Below are 19,694 nucleotides of genomic sequence, written 5' to 3'. Positions count from 1 at the left end.
ATTTCCTTTAGAAAACTCCCAACTGCCTCTTTTCATATAATAATGATGTCTGTGGATTACCAAAATAAAACAGAAAAAGCATACAAAACATACACTCAATGAAAAATCCATTTGTTAGCTCATGACGACACAAAGACTGTAAATAATTATTTTCTTTTTTCTCTCTCACACATAGAAGACTACCTCCCATTCACTGTCAGTGGAATTACAACAGTATAAAATAAGGCAAATGGGAGGCCAATCAGACCTGATCATTAATTTTTCAAAGATATTTTAAACTACCTGAGCAGTGCAACTAAATTTGACCTTTAAGTGGTAAATTGCATTTAAAGCAGGAATTAATGTTCTTGAATACTAATTCAGGTTCTTGCAAGATGATCAGGCCATTTATGATGCCCAGGCAACATATTATGGTCCATTACCTAATTTTTTGTTCATCCTTCTGTATTTAAGAAAACAAAAATGACTGTACCTTGAACCCATATATATTTTAGACACACTGTGCAAAAGTACTTGCCCAAAACCTAACCTACTTGATAGAGCAACTCTCAAAATCTTATTTGCAAAAATAATTAATTCTAATTGGCTGGATTCTGTGTTCTGTCACATGGAAAGAAAAGTGGTTAAAGAGCTGTAAACAAAGGTTAATATCAGCAAACAGCATATCACACTGAGGGGAGCCACAAAGTTTACTGTGAGTTCCTGTATTTAACTTTTATGTTAATGAGAGCTAAGACTAATTTGTGAGGTGCTGTAATCAACTGAAAAGACAAAAAATGTTTTTAGGGAACTAAAAAAGTTATAAAAGGATTAGATGCTGTAGAAGTATATTTAGTTTGAGAAAATGTAATCTGTATACCACAGGAAAAGGGTGATCAGTACGGAGAATTTCAATAGGAATTCAGGACAGTTACAACACTGACACAGATACTTAGAGAGAAGAATAGAAAACAAATCTGTGTCTCACACATGCATATGTACACCAAAATAATGCACAGTGAAACAGCAATAAAAACGCTACATCAATACATACCGTACCAATGTGTACTTAAAAGATTCCAACCATTAATACCACAGCACTATATTTATTCTCACAACATCTCTCTGTGAGATAGGGAAGTACTGTTATCCTCATCTTTCTCACGGGAAATTTAAGCACAAAGGAGATTCATGGCAATATCTAAAGCAACTCAACTTCTGTTCATTTATGTAGCTGTAACTTTAACTCTATGGCTAAATATGAGGTGCAAAGGGGTGTAACTCTTGTTGAAGGCACTGGAATTGCTTATGTAAATGCTAGGTCTGAATATAGGCTCAGCTCAGGATGAAAAACATTAAACACAGGAAATTCACATTCGGTTCCCTCATATCCCTAGCATGCTTTAATGTCATCAAACAGAAGTGGGCAGCAAAGGGAGCCTTCAGCTGAGAAACCTCCTCCTCCTGCTGCCATCTCACGCTTCCCAGAATGTTGTTCTGCAGAGACTCTTCCTGGCATAAGAAGGATGAGACTTCTCTGAGTCCCTCATCCCTATGATCACTGTAATGATCACATGTCCTTCACCCAGGGCTTACTGACTACATGATTCATGGGGACCTCAGATATGACTAAACCTCATGAAAGGAGGCTACAGACTCTACAATGGTCACTGATCCAGCAGTTCTGATGAGGAAGCAGTGCTCAGACAGTAGCACACCTTCATATTTGGAGTCAACAGTCCATGTGGTCATTCCTTCTCATGTTTTCTGTAGACTACTTCCAATTAAATTTGAAAGAGAAATACAGTAAAATAGAATGTACAAAATATCCATATGAAATATCTCTTAAACCCAGAGAGAAAATCTAGAAATAACTTCAAAAAAGGGGAATGGTCTTTTATGGAAATCACTACACAGTTACTTTTGGTCAGCTCCTTAGTTAGTGTAAAAACCCATTCATCTGTTGACTTTAGTGTGCATCTGAAATACTTGAGGCTCTTGCCCTCACTGATAAAAAACTTGGTTAAAGTTTAATACCACAATAATCTCAAAACTGGTGTTCAATTCTGGTCTATATTAATCTGAGTTGAAAAACTTTTTTGTCAACTGCCTGATCTCTGTGATTCTGCTACAGAATCATTCACATTTCACATTCACATAGGGCTTAATTCGCATTTCCAATTATAAAAGAAATGTGAATTTCATGTGTGTTTTTCATTTCTTGGTTACTGTACAATAAAAAAAGTAGACCACTGTCCTGGTTCTATTCTTCACTGACTATCCCAAGTTTAATTCTAATTCAAAAGTATCTCCTGGGATAATGTTTAAAGGATGAGGTTTAAAGTTCAAAATGGCCTTTCCTCAGCAGGGAAAATATTTCCATTAAATTTGGGAACAAAATTCAGAGCAAAATGTCAGTTATAATAGTTTGAAGGGTCAGTAAAATGCTACAATAAACAATGGGACAAGCGTTAATATTTTGGATTTGACTATGACCAAGTTTACTCATCATCATCATTAAATGCAGTCTTACTTGCTGATACTAATCACAGCTCAACAGTATCCCATTGACTTCACTGGGATTTTGAATGGATAGGCCTCAGAAGAATCAAAGCCTTGACAAAAAACTGTTCTTAATCAGGGAAATATGCAAAAAAAAAAAAGGTTATTCTGAGATTGAAATTTAAAGAATATTTTAATGATATAAAAAATAAAACTAAATGTTGGCATATCAATTCAAGTAGCTTTAGAGAAATAAAATACAGCCATTCAAGGTAAATTTGTTTGATGTAGAATTTCCATGCCTAATTCTTTGAATTGGTTTACAGGTGACATCTGCCTCTGTGACAAATTTAGATAGAAATTTCAGCCCTCAGTAACTCTGTGAACTGCTTATTTCTGCCTCTGTGAATTTTTGGTCCTGTCTTCCTATGCCAATACAATTGTCCATGGGGTCAATACTATGAATCAGATGACTGAAATAACCAGTCCTGTGCCAAGGCAACCAAAAAAGTTACCCAAAACACATCAGGAGGATGTGCCATAAGGATTCTAATAGCCACAAACAACATCCTTAATGAAAAAGGAAATACCACAGATGAATTTTAAACTAGCAGTAAGAATAGATTATATGTTCTGAATTTCTTCAAGAAATTTTTGCAAGGATACCTGTAATTTTCTGTTTACTCCACTTTTTCCTATGGTATTGTTGGTTATTATTTTCCCCAGACTCTTCTAAACCAAAAAGGAAATGCAACTTCTAAATTTGAGACAAAATACTTAATGTAGAAGAGTGAACTTAATCGAAGAAGTTTATGCCTTAGCTTGGGCATAAACTAATGCCCATAAGCTATTCTTAATTATTGCAACTGGTAAATGAGTTCACTATTAATTTATTTTTCCTTTAAAAGCCCAAGTATAGTGTCATTTAGTAAAGTGTCCTCTGGTGTTATCCTTAGATTTATACAAGTTAACAAGAACAGTAAAATTGATAACTATTTTGTACTTGTGACTGTATTTTCTTTTGGGATCTCAAATGAGTATACGCTTTTATTTGGGTCTTTCAAACCACGAAAGCATATGCTTGAAGGCATCTCTGTTGAACATGTAATTTTTGGACAAAAGAGCTCATTTAAGGTGCCTGTACTCCCAACTTCTACCCCACAGTTTGCTGTCCTCTTAGTTATGAATTACAGTAATTTGCAAGGCCATGCCATAAATGGATATCCATCCATATAGCCATTCATAAAGTGGATTAGGCAACTGAGTTTAGTTAAAAATACAGTTTGGATAGTGGTCCAAAACTCTGCAACAGAAATTCCTGCAAGGAGCAAGAATTTCTTAAGCTAGTTTTGCTGATAAGAAATAGGAACCATGGCCTAAAATGCACAGCAAATAAATGCTATGCTATTAATACAGGCTATGCTATTAATCGCAACGTGCTGAAGCAAGCAAGACTAGGAAGAAAGGCAACAAAAAGCCATCTCCCTTTACTCCACCTACATTCATACAGACTGTAGCTCATATGCCCTGAAAAACAAAGGCTTGTAATGAATTTGAATAAACTGACTGGAGTTAAAAAGAAAAAGTCAGGCCAGTTTTAGTTTAAATTCAGGTTAACAATTCCTAAATTATCTAGATTGTTGCCTAGATGGCAACACTACTTAAAATTCAGGCCACCTTGCCTTTTAAATCAAATTCTCTGGTTGGCTAATCAGCCCAGCTAAAGAATGTGTGTCTGTGTATGCATATACAGACATACGTGTATATGTGTTTTTGGCACTACAGAGCACCAGACCATGTTTAACTATAAGCAGGAGAGAAAGCAACTAACAGTTCTTCTTCCACTCCAGCCAGAGGCTCCAACCAGGTTACCAGTTACCAGTGCATCTCTTCTACACTTTTCTTGCCACTCATGCTTTTCTTCCCTGGTGTTCTTCCATGGAGCCAGTACAGTGGCCTATGGGAATACCTGAAGAACCAGTTTCTAACATGGATCTGGTCTGAAAAAAAAATCTTTTTGTATTTTTTTTAACTGGGATCAACTTTGTGTTCCAGATCACCTGTGGTTCCAAAAATTATTGCACTTGGACAAACATTGGTACATCATAAAATTCAGAACGCGTCACTCTGGGCAGGAGCTGCTTAACCTTTCCTTATTGCCATTGACAGAAATATCTGGGTAACCTTTTCCTCAGGGTGGCTACTGTCTCCTGTCTTCCTGGCAGCTTTGCCCCACAGCTCATTAAAATAATTCAGTCTTAAGTAACTTGCCTTAGGTCACTCAGGAAAGTCTATGATAGAACCAAGAATAGAAACCTGATCACTCTAAGCAAAGAATGGGATTACTAACATTACTAAAATGACTCAGTTTCTTAAGCCTTTGCATGTTTGGGTCTTCTATTTCTTTTACAGAGAAAATCTCTTGTACAAAAAGTACAATACAAATTTTAAATAAAATTTGGAGAATGCATTGCTAGCAAGAAATACTTTTGTTTTGAAATGGAAAGTTTACTTTACTGGAAGATTTGGATGTTAACCATGAGGGAGAAAATTCCTGTCTCAAACTCCTACTTAGACCAATTACTTCATGTTTTCTCCTTTTCTCGTTTTGCTGTCTTCCATTTTTTTTGAGATTTGAGATTATAGATATAATATATATATTTTATATATGCATATACCAGATTTTTTTTTGCCTGTAGGTCTCTCTGATTTAAACAAACTAACAGATTTAGATCAATAAAATATTTCCTGAGTGACACTCGTAGAACATATAATCATTTTATGAAGAGCACAATTTCACTATTTTCTAAGGTATAAAACATGTAAACACAGAGCTTACTCAATGGAAAAATATTTTAAGCCACAGTATATGTATAAGGGTTTTTTTCATTTAAATAAACATAAATGAAAAGAAAAAATATTCTTTCAGAATAAATAAATACACAATGACAAAGGTTACAATTGAAGGGATTAAAAATGACAGAAGCCAACATAAAAACTTTCAATACTGTATTTTACTTTAATATGAAGACATTATTATCAAAGGAAAATACTTGAGAAACGCTTTGATAAAAATAATCTGACGCTATCTTTGAAGCGGTTTCATTTATTTTACTACCCACTGTGTTCCTTATCAGAAGGCCAAGTATAAGAAGTTTCCTAGTTTATGATTAGGAAAGAATCTGATAGATTAGAAGACTCAATTGAAGTTGGACATAATAAGTATTAAAGTATTACATGACATTAATCCTGCCATTCCATTACTCTCTCAATCATTGTGCACAGACTAATTATTCTGAAGCCAGTGTTCAGGAGAAAATAGAAACATACTTACACTGGGTTGGAGTAATCTCTTTATTGCATCAACAAGGCTAGCTCTGTACCGGTCCAGAAACAGGCTGACATTGAGAAGAGAACAGAATCCAGATTAAAATGGGTTTTCAATTCTAATGATACTAATGCAGATAAGTACAAGGCTAATTACATATGTTTACACAATGCTGTAAAAGAGAAACTGTGGTTTATATTTCGATCCAGTGCAGGCTCTTTTAACATTAGAAATACATAACATGAAATACAATCTAAACCAAAGCTAAATTAACAGCATGAAACTGCTCTTTATATAGCTGAAATTCACTGATCATACATGCTAGCTATTAAAATAGTACTGTATCAGAAATGAGGATCAATATAAAAAGTTAGCATTTTACATGGTTTTTTATACAAGGGGACTGGAAGTTTTTAAAAGTGTTTTCTATTGTATTTCAGGTGTTACTATTAAGGCTATTTTTTTTCCTTTTACCTTCACAGTTTTGGCATTAATTCTTACTTATTATGCATATTTGTTATATTTATATATCTATCTCTATCTATCCCCATAAAGATTTACAGGATCTTACCCTCTCTCTCTCTCAAACACTGTTCAAATACAATGGCCCAGATTGTACAGAGTTGTCATCTCTCAAGAGTGCAATCCTTCATCTCCAGCATGGGTCCCGCAAGGATAGCAGCAGAGTCAATTTTCCCATGCAATGTTGCCAACACGGTCAGCCCTATTTTGGCGTGATTACCTCATGATTTGAGGGGATAATTCATTCTTCATGCCCCTCAGTACCTTAATGTATATACTAATAGTGGCAACCAGGGTGCCAATCACTCTTGACTAGATATTTGTGGACATGTAGTTACTGTGGATGAGTGCATTTACAATGGTTAGTGAACAACCATCTGATAGCAACCGATGCCTTTCAGTCCTTACTACTGTGGGCTGCATTTATATTGGTGATTCAGATAAGAAACTCTATCAAGCAGGCCACAGATAATGTGATTTTTTTTTTCTTCTTTTTTTCTTCCCCCACATTTTCTCTGTAATAAAACTGCTTCCCAGCTTGTATCAAGTTCAAGTTTAACACTACATGGCATTTTGTCCATTCTCTAAGGTTTTTTCCCTATACTCCCCTTCCCTTTATGCTCAAACTTCTTTTCTGAAAAGATGTAGGTAATTTTTTTTTCCAGGTTAGAAATTCTAAAAGAACATGAAGAATATATGGAAACTCTGAAGAGAAAGAAAGTAATCTGCCAACAACAGCCCTCTCATCAAGAACAGATGATGTGTGGGTATTTAGACACTCCACAGCTACCAAGGAGAATATAATATTACATATCATAGAGTCAAGTAGCTGTGTAAGAGCTGTGAATTTTTGCTACTGGGGAATAAACAAACAAACAAGTCTATAAGAAAACTTTACGCGACCAAATTTCATCCGTAAAAACTGGCAGAACCCCATATTGTTGAGAAAATATGGTAGAATGGGTATCCACACACATCTTAAAGAACATTTAATAGAGAAGTATGACCTTCTGAATTTCTTCTCAAGAATATGAAGTACTAGCTATCAGCTTCTCTGATAGCCTGGCTCACAAGAAAATTTAAACTTGTGCAATTGGCATGATGGCTACCCCTCAGCCTTGATTCTGATGTCTCTTGGGTGTTTTAATGACATTCACCTCAGGTTGATCCCTATACAGATAGATGTCCTAAGACACTACTTCACTGGGAACTTAACCACCCGCAGAAGAAGTGGAATACATGATTACTCTCCCGAAAGAATAGTTAAAAGTAATTAATTTTCTTCCACATCATCACAAGTACTCACACATTTAAGACTTCCTGGGATCCTGTGTAAACAGAAGTACATTCCAAATGAAAAGTGCATTTATACTATTTTTATTATTGAAAGCAGTGTAGTGGAAACACAATCTTGGGGCAGCTTACCAGTGTTAAAATCTCTTTTTCATGGACCTGAATACCATTCTCTCTTCTTACAATGAGATAGGGGCACAACTGCTGCTACCAATCTTGTTCCTTCACAATGAGAACTACAGGCCTTTGTCCACCAAAACTGTGAACTGAGTGTGTGAGAACTCTAAAGGGTTACATGACCTGCTAGATTAGACAACTTCAATAATACCTTTTCTGTCCAACCCCAGCTGACATTTTGGTGGTATGGGAGGTAGACTCTTAGCCCTCTTACCTTAGGAAACCCAGATAACCTGAGACAGTTGCCCCAAGTTGTCCCTACCCTCCAAAAGGCCTGTCCCTGGGACACAACCTACTTAATTGAACACAGTTTGATATTGTGATTTCCAAACTGTTGCTCTGTGAGCCATGCACTCTGACCAGAAGGAGCAGAGAAGACTGGAAGCAGTGTTAATGCAATGCAGTGACTCCAGGAAACATCTCTATCCTCCACCTGAGTCAGGGGATGCTTTGAATGAGGAAAATCCTGAAGAAGTTATTAGATAATCTATGCTGCAGACAGGAACAGCACAGGATTTGGCCCACACAAGGGGATTTAGTCACGCAATTTCTCTTACCAGTAGAATTTGTATGACTAATTATTACCACAGCCTACTGAAAATGTACCCAAAAGCATCCTTCGAAGCTCACAGTACACATGTTCCTGTGTAAACTGCTCTAAGTGACCCTGCCTTGGCAGGGGTGTTGGACGATGGTCTCCAGAGGTCACTTCCAACCCTAACAATTCTGTGATTCTGTGAACCACTAAGCAAAATTAGATAATGTATTGTTCCAAACCATTCACACTCAGCTCTCACACCTCAGTTCAAATTTGGCTTAGCTTGCCATTACTTTAGTGGTAATATCTCATGTTTATGTAGTGAGGACACTGTGAAAGCAGTAGCTCAGGACAGGAATAGCAAGGTTTTCTTGGGTCAGCAAGGAAGTTTTGAATGACAGTAGTAGAGAGGTGAGAACACAGCTGATGATTTGGTCTTTGTTTAGGCAATGCTCTTAACCTGTGAAATCTTGATGAACAGGCAGGCAACCTTGTCACCTCTCTTCCCTCTTATTTTTTTTTTTTTTTACATTTTAAATTACCATAAAAAAAAAAGAAAGTTTATACCAAAACTGTACAGAAGTAACAGTAAGCCACAAGGAAACAAATAAAAAACCCAAGTAGATTCTCAGTTTGCTTCATGGTGATATTTGTTTTATGCTGAACTTATTTTTCTTTTTGCATGCTTTGCAATTGTTAAAAGACCTGGGTTTACAGGTGTACTTCAGACACTATTAAATGTGTAGTGTTTAATGTGCAGAGTCATTTATCCTTTTGTTCGCCTTCAACTACATGGGTGATACAAATTGAAAAAAACCCTTACTTCCATGTGGTCAGGTTCCAATGCACTTGAAAGAGTGTGCAAGAAATCAGGCCTAAAAGGAATAATAAGTTTAAATGGAAGAAGGACAGAGGCCTTACTGCATTCTGGCACTAAACTAATAGAGACAAAATAAGGTATTTTAAGGTATTTAAAGAATACTTTCAGTTCAGTTCTACATTCCTGGCGAAGACATAACTCCCCATGACTTCAGCAAAAATCTCAGCAGTGAAAGTAATGTGGGATAGCTCCCCCTGGCCTCTGTCGTGTGAACACTTATGCATGTGCCAAACTTTAAGAATAGAATCATTGTAAGTAAATAATAAATATTATGCATTTCCAACAATATGGGGGTATAAACCTTATACCACCCCTACATTAAATTATTTGTGAAAACTTGTTTTACAATAAAGTAAAAGATAAAGATTTTTTTATTGTCTCAGTCCTACTGGCTTTGACTCTCTCTTTGGATTAAAAATCTCAGAAATTTTTTTCTCAATAAAGGAAAGTACATACACTATTTTAATAATCAGAAATTTGAGGCTCACAAGAACTGTGGAAGAGTCTTTGTTTTGGCCAGTCAATAGAGGCATCTGTTATTTCGCCTCTTCTATTCATACTCACAATTCCAGCACCTGTATGACTTTATATCCACAAGTGTAGGTCAAATGAAAGTCAAAAATTCTGGGAGCCCTCACCTGGCCTTAAAATTCCCCCTCAAAAATATGAGATGGGTGGATATGCTTTAAAGATTCTGTTATTTCAGTATTTTTTCACTGTATCCTCCTTCCAGGTGTAGCCTCACCAAGATTTTTTTTCTTATTATTTTTATCTCATAGTTGACATTTTACAATTTTACAAATTATTTCGGACCTGCTGAACCATGAAACTATTTTTATTGTCAAAATCCTGAATGGTTAAATAATGGCTAGCTTTCACAGTTTGCCTCTTATTTATTTTATAATCTAGTTGAGCTACTAAATTTAGCTGTTAACTAATAGACTGTTTGTTCTGGGAAATAACTTATTTTCCACTCCTGCACACAAGGTTTATGAAAGTCTGACTGTAAATATATGAATATAAACATATCCCTGCTTGCTGTAATCATGTACATTTTTCCTTGAATCTCCATGTGGATTTGGAATATGTTTATGAATAGAGCTTGTTTTCATGTAAATGGGATCAAGCAGTACCACTGGTTAGCTATTCAGAGAATCAGACAATATCACCCTTGCTGGAAATACTTCAATAAAAATTTATCCATGTACCTAATATTCGAACTCCGATTTTTTGCTTTTTAGTTCTCTGTTCTAATCTCAGATTTTATTGACTGACAGTGAGTTATATGATGGTGTTAAACTAAATGCAATCTATTCTATCTGTTTTTATCACTGCATACTTCAGGTTTCAGCCGAGGAGCTAGAAGAAAAGGGATTTTTCTTTTTCCTCTTCAATGGCAGCCCAAAAAATTCAGAGAGTAAAAATCCTGCCAACTGTTCTCAAACCGATTCTATATCTCGGAAGAGAAGTACATGAAAATGAAAAGATGATTTGAGTTTGATAAAGCATGGAACATTTCTTTCCCCAGCCTTTTCATGTACCAGAAAACCTAGTGTCCATAACTAAAAGAATGATTTCTAAAAGAAACAAACAATGAAGGGATTTTCATGCTTATTAAACTATATATATATGGGCACCTGCAATAAGAAAATGCAGATAATTTGTGAATAAAACCAAATACTTTAAGCGAACCTGCACATTTCTATTTATTTTTTAGAAATCTATAAATATTTATACACTTACCTGCATCTTAAGTGCTTCAAAATATATGTACAAAATGCAGGGATTGCAAATGCATTATGTATTTTACCTGTCATGTTTGATTCTTTGTTTCCTAAAGAAACTACACTATTTCCAAACAGACTGGGAGGAGTATTAGGCACGAATATTACTGAAAAAAACAACTTAAGTCTTGCTCCACTCTGCTGTACTCCCAGCACAAATAGGATGACATGGTGTGAGTATCAAGAATACAAGAGAAGGCACAGCCAGGTTGTTTTGATATTTGTGTGAAGAACAAATTTAACTCTAAATCTCTTGGCAAGACCTTGCTTCACCCACATAATCTGGAGAACATCCATATGTGAGCCTTGTCTAAGCCTCCGAGAAGACTGCTGCCCTCCTGCTCATGTCCGCCAGCACTCTGATCTGACTTTCATACTTAATCTGATCTAATCCTGTCCAGCATTAACTTCATCTGTGCAATGAAACCTGGAGTATCCATTCTAATATTTGGTGAGGAAGGCATTTACTAAATTACTTGCTGAAATCATATGGTGTTGTTTAGCTCCTTATTTTAATCAGATGATGCATCTCTGAGGCACATTATCAGCGATTAGTTAGAAACCCTCCTCTGTCCTTTTTGGGAACAAAGAACTTTTCAGAAATTAAATGCTAAGAGAAACAAAGCACTGTTGCATTCTGTCAACAAATAGGTATTAGAAAATGGCAAAAAGATCACTAAATACACTTTCTCCAGTGCTATACAAAACCAATAACTTTTCTGAAATAAGAAGAGTTTGAAAAATATGAAAGGGAAAAAAAAAGCTTTAGGGGAATATTTTATAAGAAGCCACTTGAAAAAGAACATTGTTTAAAAAGACAATAGACAGCTTCATACTTCTCTTTGCTTTTTCCTTTAACTATTTTTTAATAAGGTACAGAAATTTGCTGAACTGAGCTGTCCTAGCAAGACCGTTTTTTCAGAATTTGGTCTCTCACAACAGTTACGTGTCACAAAACATAAACAGCTCTTTTTCTGTTGTAGACATTTAAAGGGTCAAGAGCAAATATCCATGAAGGGAAAACAGATTTGTTTAAAAATATCTACTCTCCTAAATAAAATTTGCACAGCTCTTTTTTTTACACTGTCTACATTTTTATAACACAAATTATTAATAATGTACCATTTTTAAAGCTAGCACACAGCAAATATAGCACAGCACAATCCTGCAAATGCAGTATCAGAAAAGGGTTGTGTCAATAATCAAATCTATTTGCATAAATTATTAAACAATCCACCATAGTGCAACATGTATCTACCTTTTCATAAATTAAGTGCAGTACTCTTATTTTCCTTACTATGAATTATCTTATAATTAACATATTCCTGTGTAAATAATATAAAGCCTATATCTACAAATATTGATGCCAAATTGATTTAAGGAACAGAATGTGGTGGTGGGGAAAAAGGTTTGAAAATCTCTTTTTCCTTGGAAAGACATTCCAGGGAGCAAAAAATATATCCCCTTATATCAATAGTCAGATCTTTCCTAAGAAGTAAGCTAATTGAGCTGTTTGTGTTGATAAACTCCCTTTTCTCCAGACTGTTCCTCACTGAGCCATAATTATTTGCAATTTGCCTAAGTCGTCCATTTACTGATACGTCAAGCATGAAACAGAGGCAATTCCAGAAAATGGAAATGCTTCTCAAAATCAATCTTTGGGAAATAATGTGGTAGAAGTTACTGTGTGATAGAAGACTACCTTATAACTGTCACATGGAGATGAATATTAATTTGTTGAGGTTAAGGTGGCTTTGTGCTTCATTTGTTGACTTTGCTTAGCCATCAGCAAGCAGCACAGTACAATTACTCCAGCAAAGCTATTTTTCTAACATGAGTTTTATGATTTTTATGTACTTACCAGTCAGCACACATAACAATGTCAAAATGTCCTTCCAGTTGAGAGACATCTGTCTCATTATCCCATCGTAAAATGCTAGAGGAAAAAAAAGATTTAAAATAAAAAGAAAAAAGGACTTACATTTTTCATCTTGAGATTTTTAAAGTACTAATATTATTCTTATGTGACACTGAAGTGTTTTAAAAAGTGCACACTCGTTACCGTCAAAGATGAATGTAAAAATCTTATTCTGTACATTTTTAAGGTTTTAAATCTCAAAGCTAAAGAGCTATTTTTCATTATAGCAGAAAGGCAATCCACACAGGTTCTGATGAGTGTATCACCAACAAATATGCCTTTCTGAATTAGTGGCACATGCCCAGCTTCAGATTTTTACCCCTTAACACTACTACACAAACAAGTGAAGTCAAAGTATTGACAATCTGAATGAAACACAAATCTGCAGAATAGATGTGAATTCATGGATCTCTGTTGCATCTGGCAGGCAAGTCAGTTGTGTTTCTCATTGATGAAGTGAGCATTCACTTGGGCTGAAGGGAGGAGGGACAGGGTGAAAAAATGCCAAGCTTAACTTCAATGCCAGCTATGTTGCCTCAGGCAAGCTTAAAAATACAGCAGTGCTGACTCTGTCAACACCTATTCTCTCATAGGTGATAAGCTATTTAATTCTAAGGTACCCAGTAGTAGGTAAAATTTCACATATGTACAAAGTTCTTTTTTTGGTGATAAATGCTGCTGATTTATGTAGCTGCCACAAAGAATTTCAGTACTTTACTCCCATCTAAAAAATAGCAACTAGTATTGGAATGTACTGCATACTTTAAATATCATTACCCATAAGATTTGAAGCTGCATTTCTATTTCTAGGCTATTTTTAAAAAGGAATCTATCCTTCTTTTTCATTTCCTGGTTATTTATAATAGAAAGTAGATAAATATTTATGGGAAAAGCACTCGTGGGGGAAGGATCTAATCTGATCTTGTCAGGTTGTGCATGCTTATCTCAGTTTTGTATGAGTCTTGACCAAACAGACCCTTTAGTCTTCCCGCAGCTATAATCTACTTCTGGTTAAAAGCCATCTCCATTCACATCCTACTCCTAATATTTAACCGAGGATCAGTTTATAATGTGTTCATTCAGAAATGTTCCCTAAGTATACAGGAAAAAAAGGGAATTTTGTACATTGATTATACTGTATGCAAAAAAGGTTCATAAATATTTAGAGAAATAGATACAGAGAATTAAGGTACCACAATATGCATGTACACATGCACAGACAAAAAAAATTGAGACAGAATGCTTTTAAAACATGGAAATTATGAAAGGAGAGGCCGAGTTGGTTGGCAAAGCTTTGGTTATGTGGGGCTCAATGTAACTGAACAGATCAGGACTCATTAGCCCATTTGCCCTCCTGGAATTTGCTGAGACAATCCAAAGACAGAAAAGAGTAGATTAATTTAATTTTTCCCCCTCAAATTGAAAGTAATCCAGATTTTAGAAGCCTAGGTAGCTTTGCACACTGGCACGCAGCAGGCATCCAGTAGTGGAAAGTGACAAAGGAGAGTTCTCACTCTCAGCTGCTGGCTGCCTGCTGGCTACCAGCAGCTTTTTCAACCCTGTTTCCGTGGAAACTTAGGTTAGAATGGTGAAAATTAGGTAAAGGTAAGTTTTGTGGGTTTAAAGCACGCACTCTAATACTTTAAGAATCCTGAAGCAGAACTGGAAATTGGTAGAAGAACTGTGAGCCTTAAAAGGCCACCTTTGGTTCTCATTGCTACAGAAACAGAGATCTGATCAGTACCACTGTAGAGATTTGAATTATGATTTTTTTAACCCATATATTTACTATACTTCACACATGCAGTTTGGAAGGCAGTATAGGTGCCCCCTCCTGCAAAAAAAAGAAACAAAAAACCCCCCACCAACCCTCCCTTATGTTACTGTCAGTTTTCCGCTGAGTATCCAAAACACAGAGTTTTCTGTGCACACCTACTGTAGGCAAGAAGAGTTTGTGTGGGTAGGTAAAAGCTCATAAACCATGGTGCTGAGCAAAATATGGAACTGACAGGTTGCCAGGACCATGAGCAGTGGTGTAACATGACTGGCACGTGTACTGTTAGGAGTGAGCAAAGGGCCACACATCCTTCTCCATTTCCCTGATCTAGTACCAGGGCTGCTTTTGGTCTCTAGTTTCAGTATAGTAGCTTTCCTGAAGACATCACAATTATGCAAAGGCCAGTGACAATTTACACACAAGATTTTTAAAATCAACTTTGCCATAAATTTTCTAAAAGTACAGAAAAATCTTTATTTCTGTGGCGAAACTGAAGTTAATTTCTATAAAATAAATACCAACAGGACTCATCCTGATAAGCGTGTAAACCTAAAGATCATTTCTCTAAAATAAATACCAGTAGGACTCATCTCACTCAGAATGTATGCACGCTGATGGGAGAGATGGAACTACAAGCTCTATGTATTTAACCTGGCTATCCTTAGCTAAGTGCAAGTATGACCAGTAAGGGAGGTGCAGCCAGGAGATGTTTAGTGCGGTACAGGTTGCAACCTCTAAAACTGTTTCAGTAGCTAACTCTGGACTACTCCATCTATTTAATGCTTCCACAGATTTGCAGGAGCTGCAATTGAACATCTGCACCTGCACCTGTAAAGCAGACATGCCCCCACATATCAGGGAAACAGGATCAATTCTGCTCAGAGTCAACACTATTACATCATTAACACCAAAGTCAGAATCAGCCTGATTCTGAATCAGCTATTTTGAATTCTAGTGCTAGTGAAAGCAGTGAATCATACCAGCCATACAAGTTCTTGTAATCCAAGAACAATTCCTGGGCGTAAAGTACAAAAAACCCCAGTAATATGGCAAAACAACCCTGAAAAAGGCAAAGAGGTGTATCTAAGTGCATGAACCCACATGTAGTAAGGGGGTGGGGAACAATACTTTTTTTACGAATTACTGAGGAGGTGACTCTTGGACTTAGTGGTCAGACCTGAAAGAAACACTGAAGGCACCATGAAGTAAGGACTGATTGCATTTCCATTTAAAGAAAAGCACTGCTAGGAAACCCAGAAAAGTGGCAGCAACAGAAATCTGAAAATCTCAGTTTTTATGAAATTTCCTTTAAAAAAGTAGAAGTGTAAAAATACCACACCAGAAAAAGTGTCTTAAATCGCATGTATCATGTTTACTGCCAATATGAAGAAAATGCAAGCCTTGTTAATATTTTCTTCTTGTTCCTTTCTAGTGATGTTAAAGTAGCTGACATAAACCATTTTCTTTCTCAAGCCACTTTTCTTCCAGCAAAGTAAGTTTTAAAGTTATAATATTTTTATGCCTTTCTTTTGAGGGAAAGTGCTACAGTACTAACAACTGAAATAATTTTGTAATTTTGAAAAAAATGCTTTACTCTCTGTTTCTGTCCAAGCCACACCTTCAATGGCTTTTTTGTAAAAAAAAAACCCAAACAACAAACCAAGATATTTAAGGTTGTATAAAGCTCACTCTTGATATTATTTTGTGCTGGTTTATTTAACTGATGCAGGTTTAGTTTCTTACAATTGAAAATAGGCATCAGAGTTTTAGCAGAAAAGGGTCTGAAACACAGTCTGAAATACAAAACAGTTGGGAGCTCTTTTTGGCTACAGGAAGAACATTAAAAATGAAATAGGATGCAAGGGAAAAACACTACTGCACTATTTAGCTACTGCTTGGGTCAAAGTGATGGTGGTTGAAACTTGGTACCCACAAATGATTGTTTTATGGCCTATATCAAATGAATGTCACCAGTTTTCAGAGGAGAAGTACCCACATCACAAACCTATTACTATAATTAGCAATCTTGATGGTACTCCTAGCAAAAAGGACAAGGACTGAAAGAGCTACGGAGAATGAACTACCCTCTCACAAGCAGAGGTGGCTTTTGCAGGTCAGGGATAAAGTATACTATCAAAATAGGCTGAGAAAAGATGTACTGATGCTTTAGTTTCCTAGGCTGTCAACTTTACCCCACTCTAAAGCAAGAAATTCAGTAAAAAAACCACACACAACACAAAAAATCAAAGCAATTCTTCCTCCCCTCCCCTCCCCCCCAATATATCTTATATTGACAAACAAGTCAGAAAATGTGATTAGATCAAGTTAGAAGAATTATGATACTGGAACAAAAAGATCAAGTAAGAAAATAGAGACTTTAGGAACAAAAATGCACCCCCAAATAGCCCCATGTATTTGAAAGAAAAAAGGCACAAGAAAATAGCAAATGTTGCAGGGATAGTTACAGCAGCCAAGGTTTCCCCTGTACAGTAATTCTAATTTAGGGAGGATAGCCTGACATATGTCGACACTCTTCTCCTTACACCGGTAAAGTATCTCAGCAATCTACAACAAAAGACCTGATTTTACCAGGGTTTTATTTCTCATGCAAAATTCTTCACTACTATTATTATTCAACTTCTGTTATTCAGTGTTTGTCTTCCTAGTGTGTCTAGGCAGGTAACTTCTATGAGAAAAAACAGGTTAAGTCTCTAATTGTTAAAACTTGAAACATTTCCAAGTCGCTCTGAGATGTTCTTGTGATGAATGGCACAGGCTAGAGTAGCTCTCAAATTAGGAGAAAAGTAGTTGTGCAGATAAAGACAAAAAATCAAAATTAGAAGAAAAGGACAAAGGACACAAAAGCCTTACTTGCTTCAAAATGTATTAGTAGTTTTAATAAGGATTAAAAAAATAGTCCAAATTAGCAGATGAGCAGCTAGCAAGAACCCCTATCTACCCACCTCTTCTTTTCATATTTTAATTTAAGATTCAGTCTCTGAAAAGCATTATCATTGGAAAGTATACAGGTTAAGGTAAAAGATTTTGTCTGGGGGTTTATATGACTTTTTCTATGACATTAACCAAGCAAGTTCATTAACACATTAACAAAAGGCATCATCAGGATGTTTCTCCACACCTTGATCTCTTGTTTGAGATTCCTTAGTTTTGTATAAAGATCAAGCAGATGGATTTTAATCTAGCGATAAGAGGCAAAGTGTACACCTATCATTACAATTCCTCTGAGTCTTGCAAATTTCCCTACTATAATTTCCCCATCTCTCCTATTATATTCTCATAAGGCTGCTCTTATTTCTCTGCCTGTGTTTCTTACTTTAACTGCTTCACTTTGCTTTGTATTCTTATCCCTTATCTCAGTCCCTACAGTGCATACCTGGTTTGAAGGGAGCAAAGTTAAGTTTTCAACCACAGGTACCCAATATCGACCATTCTTCATTTCCCCTTACATTTCTAAGTATTTTGAATATGATATTTACAATTGTCAATGGACGCATTCTTCTAACAATGTCCTTGCAGGTTTCAGCAACCCCCATGTCACTTATCTGCTCTTGTCAAAGTATACCCATGATTTTCCTCGGCTAGGCTCAAAATCTGAACTCTCCTATACATTTTTTCTCTCTTCAACCCAGTAAAATCGTACTATTCTTTACAATTTTTAATTCCTCTGGGTTTTGTTTGTTTGTTTTTTAATTATCTCATAATTTTTAAGATGTGATCTTCTAAAGATTACCTTCAAACCTTTCTCACATTTCTGATAATTTTACAATGTTCCAACTCAAGCTTTTCTTCCTCTGAATTTTATTTCTGGGCTATCTCATCCATAAAAGCTAAACCAAACTACCCATTTCTCCAGTTTATACTGTGTATACAGACTCTTAATATTTTTCACAGCCTGAGTGAGAAGCTCATCACCTCTAATGTACCACAAGGCATTGTGTGACCACATTTTCTGGATCCCTTTGGACATAACCATTAATTCCAGTCTGTAATCTATACTTAGCTTAGACCTTTCTCTGTAGCTGCATACTCAGCTGTGTTGCTTATTCTCTCTGCATAGCATCTCTAAGAAGTTTCTTACCAATCCACTCAAACTCTTGACCATGTCATCATCACTTATATCCAAACATCACAATACTGTTCTCTCTGCTTTTGCAGTCTTGCCATATTAATATTTATTCAGTAGGTTGCTGCAAAGGTTGTTTTTCTTGCCTACAACCCTGATCTTGTCACCTTTCTCTGTACTCCTCCAGGTAAGTTGAAAGTTGTCTTTTCCAAATGCTTCACTTCCCTATTTTTTATCTCTCATTCAATATTAAAAGGACAAGTCCCTTCTTTAATCAGCCCTAATGTCAACCTACATCTTCCACTTAACTTTTCAAGCAAGCACCTGTAAAATTTTCTTCCACTATGTTACCCACAAACATTCACAGACTTATTCCATTATCCTTGAAACTGTCCTTTAAAATAGCACCCACAAAAACCAAGAAGAGGCAAGGCTGCTCTTGTGCCTCCAACTCTGTCAATCATGCTGACTTCAGTTATCTTTGTTATCCTTCCTCACCATATCTATCTCTGGTCTTAGGCCACAGATTCTCTAACTCAAACTGCCTTTTTGCTCTGTGTTTATACAATGTCTGGTACAACAATTCATGATGAAACCCAACCACATTAACATGGTAATACAAAAGAAGAAAAAAACCACCAAAACCAACTATCAGCCCTTTCTAACTTGAGATATTCTATGATCCTATCTAGGTTTTTCTTGCCCAAAAGTTTCTTTCTAGAAGTGTATGATTAAGTTATACACTTCCCTTATTCCTTATTCTAAGAACATATTTTCTCTCTCTCATTTTGTACAACATATTTTGCTAAAATTCAGATGGGAACATCACAGTTTTCTCTTCAAAAATAACAGTCCTAACACACATTTGCTATCAAAAGCTACTAAATTTTTGGGACATAATTAATGCACTGC

The 19,694-nt window shown here is 36.0% G+C and overlaps 1 protein-coding gene across 1 annotated transcript in view; it reads right to left on the bottom strand.

The window, feature by feature from the left end:
• CAMKMT (calmodulin-lysine N-methyltransferase) overlaps nt 1-19,694 on the bottom strand; it is a 212,813-nt gene that overhangs the window by 7,584 nt on the left and 185,535 nt on the right. Inside the window, exons 8-9 of the mRNA XM_029965178.1 lie at nt 12,865-12,939; nt 5,816-5,879 (exon numbers count right to left, since the gene is read on the bottom strand). Coding sequence (XP_029821038.1) covers nt 5,816-5,879; nt 12,865-12,939 — 139 coding nt within the window. The remainder of the gene's footprint in view (nt 1-5,815; nt 5,880-12,864; nt 12,940-19,694) is intronic.

The sequence above is a fragment of the Manacus vitellinus genome, unplaced genomic scaffold (genome assembly GCF_001715985.3).
Source record: "Manacus vitellinus isolate BGI_N305 unplaced genomic scaffold, ASM171598v3 scaffold_8_pilon, whole genome shotgun sequence".
Classification (NCBI taxonomy): domain Eukaryota; kingdom Metazoa; phylum Chordata; class Aves; order Passeriformes; family Pipridae; genus Manacus; species Manacus vitellinus.
This window is presented reverse-complemented; position numbering and strand designations above follow the sequence as displayed.